This window comes from Anarrhichthys ocellatus, unplaced genomic scaffold (genome assembly GCF_004355925.1).
Source record: "Anarrhichthys ocellatus isolate YVR2014 unplaced genomic scaffold, GSC_Weel_1.0 scaffold25, whole genome shotgun sequence".
NCBI classification, from domain to species: domain Eukaryota; kingdom Metazoa; phylum Chordata; class Actinopteri; order Perciformes; family Anarhichadidae; genus Anarrhichthys; species Anarrhichthys ocellatus.
The window spans coordinates 2,269,415-2,278,958 of NW_022280055.1; the positions used below are offsets into that span (position 1 = coordinate 2,269,415).

Genomic DNA, 9,544 nt, shown 5'->3' on the forward strand with positions numbered 1-9,544 from the left:
ATCTTACTTGATATGATTAATTGAATAAAATGCAACTGTTGAATTCTTGTTTTCAATCCTCTACCGACATGCACTTTTAGAACGCTTCTATAAGATAAACTGATTGATGCACATTACTTTATTATATCACTTAGCTATAATAAAATGCATAACATGCATAGGCAAAAGAGAAAGAAAGTTGGGGGAAACATTTATTCACTCGATATGAAACTATGGTGCAAGTTCATCCATACAAGAGTGAAAAAACATTTATTAAAAAGTTAAAAAATAAAACATAAGATTCTATTTAAGACACTAAACAGTTCCAAGCCACATAAATAAAAACCGATCCATCAGACACCATAATCTAAAATTCTGCAGTAATGTGGGGCAAAAGTACATGACAACTTCTTAATATTTAAAAAATTACAGCGAAATGCGTCTTTTCCAAGGTGTGAACTGCACCTTCCCGACACCAGTGTGCACAGGAGAGCCGTCTGCATCCCGTCCTCTGGGGAACGTCTGAAAGTGACCCAAACGCAGAGCTCTGAAAACAAAAAAAAAAAAGACAAACTAAATAAACATCACATTTATGCTTATCAGATTTCACCATCAACATTCTTAAATCTTACATTTCCCTTCTATCTTATTAATCCTGTAAAATTAATTCCCATGCTTTTATCATTTACCTTGCTGGTCTTTCTTGCGGGGTCTTGCATGCCTCTTTGCCAACAGGGCTGAAACCTTGTTCTATAACCAATTTAGATATAGTCACATTTGGTTCAAAATTGGAAAATTCACATTCATTACGGCCAGTTTCTTTCTTCATGTTGCGTTTACCTGCAAAAGGCATACAGGTTCTGAACAGCAGGACATTAGGGAAAGTCTCTAGGCCGAGGCTTCTCCTGAGCGGTACTTTGTCTCCTGGGGTGGACTCTGGACTCCGCTCAGGGATTGGAGGTCTGCCCTTTGACCTCCCGTGAATCCAGGGCACCGTCTTCACAGACCACATCCCTGTAAGTATTTGAGAAAATTAAATTCAAGTGTTCAGTTGAGAAAAGGCAAATAACACTATTCCATTTTTTCTGAGAGCTCAGTGTTTTACCTTTGAAACTGTGTCCTTTTCTGCAACCTCTCTTTGCATCTTTCAGAGGATGGAAATTAATCAGAAAATCCATACTGTCCATTACAGCTTTAGGAATCACACCTATAGAGGGAAGATCTTACAAGTTGCAGATGTCCAGTCTGTCCAAAACACCATTATTTAAAAGAATGCGTCAGGACTGAATGATTGTTGTGTTACCGAATAAGTGAGGATTTTCAATGAAGGTGCGCAAGACAAGAACTCTGAGTTCAAGTCGCCTTTCAGACATTTCTGCCTTGTTGGGAGGCGTTAAAAGACACGGAGCGAAGACCGTGGCTATGTTGAGGCTGGTCATTAAGTTTTCGGTGCATCTGACACATATGAACAGAGAATAAAGAGGAAAAACACATGGAATTAAAATAATTTGTACATCACTTGAAATTCACTTCACATTCGTGGAATCCTGTCTGAAGAACAACTTTCAGGAGTTTCAGCTCATCAAAGGGAACAAGAAAGAAAGGAAGGAAACGGCCCATAACTTTAAGCCAATTAAACTTCTATCACACTGTAGAGCAGTGGTTCCCAACCTGGGTTCAGGACCCCCACCCTTGTTAAATCTGAGGGGTCCCAAGATGATTACAGGTAAGCAAAGAAAAATACAGCAGCAGGTGGCTTTAAATATTGCTTTCTAATGACTAAAGCACTTCCATGTGCTCTAAACACTTTGTCCATAAGGGTTTGATTTCCCCACATTAAGTTCTCTCTCAAACCTTTGGGAGACTTTAGAAAGGAAGTCAAACAGGTAGTTCAGACAGGAGGCGTTTCTGGCGGGTAGCAAACAGGACAACAGCTGGAGGGCTGAAGTCCTGTCCTGTAGACTGGAAAGCGCCTGGGCTTGGAGCAGAGCTGCGTGGAGCTCAGGGGGGAACAATGGCTCCGGCAGCTCCCTGCAAAACTGTTTGATGAGCGTTGAAATATCGTTGGGGAAGGATGTGATCAGACAACCCTCTCCTCTATTCAGCTTGGCCTGCAACACATACACAAGAATGGCAAAACAATATTTACATCTTGCCACAATAAAGCCACACCAGGTCAGATACAGAGCAGTGTTTCCTCAAACCACCATCATGGCGCTATTGCTCCAGCAGGACTTGTATTCGTGCAAGGTAAAAAGGTTAAAATCTTACCCTGAGGGTCTTAATGCGAGGAAGAGAGCCTGGTTTTCTGAACAGGCCAACAGTCCCAGCACGCTCCAGTAGAAATGAACAAGCATTCACCAAAAAGCTGAGACACAATATGTTAAAAACAAAGCATTAATCCTGGGGCATGACAGTTTAAGTTGATAAACTTCCTTATAGTACTCTTACTCACCAGGGCACCAGTCCAAACTCAGGAATGTACTGACGGGGTAAATTCTCCAGAGGAACACCAAAGATCTTTGCACCACTCACGGACAGTCTCTCCTTTTTCTTCACTAAGCTCTTTACAGTAATCTCATGTAAAACTTGAAGGTGAAACCGAATCACATTACTGTCTGTAACCTTCATGTTGAAATGTTCAACAACCTTTGACTAAAACACCACAAACCTCCTTGACTGACTTGGTAAAATCTCTGGTGAATGATGGAGGCCGGCTTTATTATGCTCATTCATATCACCTGTGGCTCAGGTGACAAGGAAGTGAAGGAAAGGTGTTGTGTTCAGGACACATGGGGAAAGTGGTAGATATGAGCTTTTTCAAATTGAACTTTTACTCCACCTTTAGGGTGGTGATGGCTCTGATTGCCGATACATTCTGAATATTGAAATCACTGACAAGAAATGTTTTGTGGTCAAATGTCCCAATATACAATAAAAGACAAAATCAGCTCTTTCAATCTTATCATCAAAATAAATTGTTCAGCTGTGAAACACTTTAGAGTAGACTTTTGTGAAAAAAACAGAGACTATACTCTACTAAGATAAGGAAAAGAAGTCTTAAGGGTCAACATCTCAGCAACACTTTAAGTATTAAGACAACTTTATGTGTATTAGGGGGGAGATGTTTATTTACTATTCAAAGTATGATTTAACTCCATCACCTGAGGCTATATTTTCCTTTTAGCAGCATTTTAGATAAAGTAAGTTATTTACTTTTATCAAAAAAGGAAAATACTATGTTTGTTATTCCTTTGTTGTTAAGTGGGAAACTAAAATGTCTTTTTTAATCTCACATAGTGAAAAAAGTATATAAATCAACACAAATTAATGTTTGATTTAATTAGGTTTTTCTGTGAATTCGTCTTCTAATTGCAAGGTTCATAGAGAATAAAAAGCTTTCTATACGGGTCAAAACTCCAGTTACATTATTAACAACTTAATGTGTGAGAGGTATCACAAAATAATTAGTTTTATCCTTGAATTATAAAATCTAAGCAGAAATCACCCATTATAAAAGACATTTAATAAGAATCATATTCTGCCGACAAATCCATCTCTGAGTCTGAGTTACTTTACCACTCAGACAGAACCAGCACATTCTGATGCAGCGTTTCAAAATGAAAGCCCTTCAAATTCTCATTCGTGAGCTAACTTCAAATCACATTCATGATTTCACAAATTTCAATTTATTACCTCTTCCCAAGGTCCTAGATACTCGGGACTGATACCAATCGAACCCCAAAGGCCGCTTTAGTGGGGGTAGAGCCCATTCCCAAGGCTCTAGGACCTTCCTATCACCCTAACCCTAACCTTAACCCTAACCCTAACCCTAATTCTGTGCTTGGCCACGCCCCCTGCCCAAAGCAATGGGAGTCTATGACAGCTATACCAAAGGAACAAGCTAACCCTAACCCTAACCCTAACGCTAACGCTAACCCTAACAGACATATTGACATCTTAAATGTTCATGGACCTGCTTACGACCTGTATGTTAAAATTCCAACACTCCAGATTGTTACTGTTAAAAGCAACTATTTTTATTACAACAAAACATGTATATACAGCAAAAGGCAAAGTAGAAATACAAATATGGATGGAGAGCTGGTGCAGTTGGTGTGGTTTTTTTTTCTTCTTTTGGTGCGGGTTGGAACTTTAGAAGCACTTCCTGTGCACGATGGAGGGGCCAGCCTCATCGTATTCCTGTTTGCTGATCCACATCTGCTGGAAGGTGGACAGGGAGGCCAAGATGGAGCCGCCGATCCAGACAGAGTATTTCCTCTCAGGGGGAGCGATGATCTGCAAGGAGGAGCAGAGGTACAGGTTGGATACGATACGACATATTAAACTTCCTGTCAGCTGGATTGAACCGGTCAGTGCTGATTGATAAGGCTCACCTTGATCTTCATGGTGCTGGGGGCCAGGGCGGTGATCTCCTTCTGCATACGGTCAGCAATACCAGGGTACATGGTGGTTCCACCGGACAGCACATTGTTGGCGTACAGGTCCTTACGGATATCAATGTCACACTTCATGATGCTGTTGTATGCAGTCTCATGGATACCAGCAGACTCCATGCCTGGGCAGGTGAGAAGAGAAAGGAGAGTGTTCATAAGGCTCACAGGATATGAGCACCAATAATTACAGAAATATTAAAATGAATAATAATCACAATAATAATGACAGTATACAGGGCCTTTCATAAACAAAGACACAAAGTGCTTTATAATAAAAAGAAAAAATCAAACAAAACCCAAAATGTAAAAGAATTCAAAAGTATTATAAAAAATGAGTTAAGAGAAAACTATAAAATAAACAAGGTTTTACTTTTACCCCCTAATTTAGCATGCATAAGCAGTATATAGACAATTAATGAATGAGTTGTACAACCCACTATAATAGTTATAAGGAGATATAAGGCTGTCTTCAATTTACATTTATATTAATGAACACTATTTGCCAACATTTACACCATCTCTTATGAAGACAGATTTTATATTATTCAAACTGTTTTACTATGTTATCATTCTTTATTTGCACATATAGCAGCCTCCACTGCCAAATGGACAAATATACTAAACCCTTAAACGTGCTTAAAGCTACAGTGTAGTTTGTTATAAACCATCTTTGGAATGTTTAAATAATACCTATAATAAATAAATATGGGTAAAGTAAATTAAAGTAAATAATTAATAAAAAATAAATGATAATTTATAGAAATAAATAGAAATTTATGAACATACATGATTCATGCTTTATTTTAATCAACATTTCGTCAACATTATTGTTTTGTCAGCTCCTTATTCAGTTTCTTGTTTAAAAAGTATTCTCGTTAATGTCAAGCTGAAATTGTAGCCTGTAATTAGTATGCCTTTCTGAGTCAGTAGATGCCTTCCACTGTAGCCGACACATGAAATATAATTCGACACGGTGACGGTGGTCACCGTGTGTTAGTGTTGGTGGGCAGCTGTCATGACTCACCAATGAAGGAGGGCTGGAACAGGGTCTCGGGGCAGCGGAAACGCTCGTTACCAATGGTGATGACCTGACCGTCGGGCAGCTCGTAGCTCTTCTCCAGGGAGGAGGAGGAGGCGGCAGTGGCCATCTCGTTCTCAAAGTCCAGAGCAACGTAGCACAGCTTCTCCTTGATGTCACGCACGATCTCACGCTCAGCTGGAGGGAGGATATCAATCACAGTTCATCTGTTAACCTCACATTATAACATTGTTAACCAGCTTACTGCAGGCACTGACTATCACTGCAACATAATCTACAAACAGCTTTCTGTGTTCACTTCTGGAGGCAGGAGTTCAGTAAAATGGAAGTAGGCTGAACTTTGAGTTTCTCTCACAAATAAAAAGAATAATTCATGAGAAATAAAATGGGGCTTTGCGTCACATATTCTTTCCAATTCATCCCATTCTGACGCTTTGTCAGACCCCTTGGCATCACTGTCTAACACACTGGGTAGCCTCGTGCACGATAGCAGCAAACACGTGTTAAGCGTTGTGATCGCAAACAAAAACACTTGCTTAGATTTAGGCAACATAACCACTTAGTTATACAAAGATAAGTCATCCCTGCAGCACTCTATTGCAATGAGAGAAATCTAAATGAGGCAACTATGAACTCGCTACTGAAAACACTATGAAAAGCAAATATGTACATCTGTCCACTCTAAGCTTTTTGAAATCAATGCCATTCATTGCGTTTATGAGTTAGGTTTTTGTTCTGATCAGAGCTTAAGTATCATAATCTCTTAATTAGATTTGGGTTGGCATATCTTATTTATCAATTTAATTGGAAGGTAACTAAGTACATTTACTCATTACAGTAATAACCTAATAAATTAACTTTATTTTCTTCTTATTAATCTTATAGGTTATCATTTTTTGGTTTCCAGTTAGTTGTTGGGTCCTTCTCACCAGTGGTGACGAAGGAGTAGCCACGTTCAGTCAGGATCTTCATCAGGTAGTCCGTCAGGTCGCGACCGGCCAGATCCAGACGCATGATGGCATGGGGCAGAGCATAACCCTCATAGATGGGCACGTTGTGGGTCACACCGTCACCAGAGTCCAGCACAATACCTGTCCACAAAAAGCAGCAGTTTGTCAGAAGAAAGCACATAAAGAGTGTGTGTTTTAAAATCGGCCTGCGATGTTGCAGAGTCAAAGAGTTAAAGTCCTCGGTTCGAGACTCACCGGTGGTACGACCAGAGGCATACAGGGACAGCACAGCCTGAATAGCCACATACATGGCGGGGACGTTGAAGGTCTCAAACATGATCTGGGTCATCTTCTCCCTGTTGGCCTTGGGGTTGAGGGGGGCTTCAGTCAGCAGGGTGGGATGCTCCTCTGGGGCCACACGGAGCTCGTTGTAGAAGGTGTGGTGCCAGATCTGTGAAACAGGAACAGGGAGGAATATATCAGGGACAGAAGTGACTCATAATTAGGCTCTAGTCAGAAATACAAGGAAACATATAAGGTATTGCGGTTTTCCTTCACCTTCTCCATGTCGTCCCAGTTGGTGATGATGCCGTGCTCGATGGGGTACTTCAGAGTCAGGATACCTCGCTTGCTCTGGGCCTCGTCGCCCACATAGCTGTCCTTCTGACCCATACCCACCATCACACCCTGAGAACGCAAAGCAAACATAACTCAGAAAACATACACACTTACAGACAGCCTGCAACAAAGCTTTAGAAATGTTCATCTTTCAGAAACTTGTGGCCCCTTTAGTATTCCTACCTGGTGACGGGGGCGTCCAACAATGGAAGGGAAGACAGCACGGGGAGCGTCATCACCGGCGAACCCAGCCTTGACCAGGCCAGAGCCGTTGTCGCACACCAGGGCGGTGGTCTCGTCATCGTCACACATGTTTGGTCTTTTCTGGGTCGGCCTTCTGTGGATGGAAACACAGGCTAAACTTTAGTTTGCGATATTGTCTGGATCAAGGTTTTTAACAAACTTTCAGTAAATCAAGGTGATTCATTGAGGAAACAATACCATTATCATGTTTAAATGTGTAATATTTCCATTTAAAGTGTGAAAAAAAAGTATGAAAAAAAAGAAAACATGCAATTCAGCGAAACACTGCAGCACTATGTTGAGTATGAAGACACGTCTGAGTGCTTTAATCTCCTCTCTGAGTCTCACAGCTGCCGGAATAGCCAAAACTGGACGTGGCCTGGCCCCCCCCCCCCACGCACACTTCGGGTCTATTTTCAGCCTCGGGACCCTTGTCACCCTCCTCTGCCCCCACAACCCGTCCTCTGTATCTCATCGTTAAGCCGGGGCCAGTTAACAGCTGAGGAGGTATGTCTTTTGACAAGAGGCAGGAGGAGGCCAGCGTCTCAGCTGTCGCCACATAGCGGACTCCTCTGTTTGGAGCTGCACCATGTGCCCCGATCCCTCCAAGATCCCTGGAGGCAATCCCCGCATCCCCACTGCATCCTGCATCCTGCATCTTCCCTCCTCATATACAGGCTTGCCTTATCCAAATCAACATTTGCACATTTTCAACTGTACTTGCAACTAAACATATATATCTTGTCATTCCAAGGTAGCACAACTTATTCTTTTGTTAAAAATATAGAATAAATAAGTGTTAAGTGTTAACCTTGTGCAACATTATTTAGATGGCAATTGGTATTCTGGGGTTTTTACATAGTGTACCACTCTGCAAAATGACTTGACTACTTTTTCCATTTTCATTTAACCAGGAAAGCCTCAGCGAGATAAAAATGTTTTTATATTTTTTAAAATGTCCTGGACAGGATAACCAGACTAGACTTTGATTGTTGTGGGTTTCAGTGGAGCGTTATAAATGTTAACCTCTGAAGGTTTTCAGCCCTGCTTTGTAAATATTCACTGTAATTCAATGAGTTGTTTGGTTCTTTCTGGTATTAAAATCAAATGAAATTTAACATTATTTATTTAATCTAAAAGCATTTCAATATTGATGGAACCTAACAAGTTTTCTCTGGTTGTATCTACGTTGAGTCAGAGCTGCCTCTTCACATTAAGCATCCTGCCACTGCATCCTAAACCTCAGAGTCTTTCCTGGTGCTCAACCCTCATCCTTCTCCCAACAACACATTATCAGCTTTGATCACAGAAACAACTTAAAACTCTAAAAAAAAATAAAAATCCTCCATCCTCCCTGATTCCTATGGTCCAAAAAACAAACAATAAATGCAAGAAGACTGAAAAGGGACTCACCAAGTTATAACCACAAGACTGGAGTTTCCACTGGGACATAGGGCCGAGGGGCGAGAAGTGGTCCTTAAATACGTCCCAGCGTCCTGAGACTGGGGGGCCAGTGGGCGGGCTCAGGAGTTCACACAAGCCCAAATTAAGTGCTGCTTAGCAAAATGGTTCAGTAAAGTGGATACTGTGTAACAGATGCCATCACACTGGGGAAATGTTGCCTTGGAGATGAACGTCCAAGGATAGAAGTGAGGAGTAGTGAGAAGTTTAAAGATGACTTTTGCCTGGATGGATGGTTGATAAAACAATACACCCACTTGAGACAAATATACATGGTTTGTACATTAGTAGGATGTATCTTAGTTGTAGTTTAGGTGTCAAATTATATACTTTCAGAATCAATTAATGCCCTTTAAATTAAATGTGGCAGAGAGACAAACCCCTCAACATGCGATATCATCAGCTAGATCAGTTCAGATGGTTTCCTCATGCTTAGCAGCATATTTCTCCCACTCATGCTTTGTGGAGCTGCCCTTCAGGTCCCTAAGGAAGTGTTAATATGACTAAGCTCAAGCAGGGTACTGGGGATGTTGGTGGTTGGAGCGTGCGACGGTAATCTGAGGAGATTTTGTCTGAGCAATCTGGTTAAGTGGCCGTTTGAGGGGATCCTGCCTGTGACAGTTTGCCAGTGTTGTTGCAAACATGCCAGACAGCTGAGAGGCAATATTGTAAGAGGGGGGGTGGGGGTGGGATCGGGCTGAGGCCAGGTCCCAGGACTCCAGTAGACGACATATCTCTGGGACGGCCTGTGCGCCGAGCGACGAGAGGTGGTTCTGTGCTCTGATTGGCTCCAGTGT

The 9,544-nt window shown here is 41.5% G+C and overlaps 2 protein-coding genes across 2 annotated transcripts; both read right to left on the minus strand.

The window, feature by feature from the left end:
- Positions 1-185: 185 nt before the first annotated feature.
- LOC116391238 (rho GTPase-activating protein 11A) lies at positions 186-2,685 on the minus strand. Its single transcript, XM_031861639.1, has 8 exons — positions 2,435-2,685; positions 2,251-2,347; positions 1,834-2,090; positions 1,283-1,434; positions 1,085-1,186; positions 820-993; positions 669-729; positions 186-526 (listed from the first exon to the last, which is right to left on the minus strand). The coding sequence occupies exons 1-8, from the start codon at positions 2,608-2,610 to the stop codon at positions 406-408; spliced, it is 1,140 nt and encodes a 379-aa protein (XP_031717499.1). The 5' UTR covers positions 2,611-2,685; the 3' UTR covers positions 186-405.
- Positions 2,686-3,997: 1,312 nt separating this feature from the next.
- actc1a (actin alpha cardiac muscle 1a) lies at positions 3,998-8,747 on the minus strand. Its single transcript, XM_031861515.1, has 8 exons — positions 8,700-8,747; positions 7,227-7,380; positions 6,984-7,112; positions 6,681-6,876; positions 6,405-6,566; positions 5,461-5,652; positions 4,377-4,558; positions 3,998-4,278 (listed from the first exon to the last, which is right to left on the minus strand). Exons 2-8 carry the CDS (start codon positions 7,353-7,355, stop codon positions 4,135-4,137), a joined length of 1,134 nt encoding a protein of 377 aa, XP_031717375.1. The 5' UTR covers positions 7,356-7,380; positions 8,700-8,747; the 3' UTR covers positions 3,998-4,134.
- Positions 8,748-9,544: the final 797 nt, after the last annotated feature.

Bases quoted from the DNA above. Each gene is read 5' to 3' on its own strand.
- LOC116391238 (XM_031861639.1), bottom strand. From the start codon at position 2,610: ATGAAGGTTACAGACAGTAATGTGATTCGGTTTCACCTTCAAGTTTTA. The intron at 1,435-1,833 runs GTTTGAGAGAGA...CATATGTGTCAG, and splicing joins CTTTCTAAAGTCTCCCAAAG to ATGCACCGAAAACTTAATGA. The intron at 1,187-1,282 runs GTAACACAACAA...TTCCCTCTATAG, and splicing joins TGAAAATCCTCACTTATTCG to GTGTGATTCCTAAAGCTGTA.
- actc1a (XM_031861515.1), bottom strand. From the start codon at position 7,355: ATGTGTGACGATGACGAGACCACCGCCCTGGTGTGCGACAACGGCTCT. The intron at 6,877-6,983 runs GTGAAGGAAAAC...CCTGTTTCACAG, and splicing joins ACTGGGACGACATGGAGAAG to ATCTGGCACCACACCTTCTA. The intron at 6,567-6,680 runs GTGAGTCTCGAA...TTTTGTGGACAG, and splicing joins TGCCTCTGGTCGTACCACCG to GTATTGTGCTGGACTCTGGT.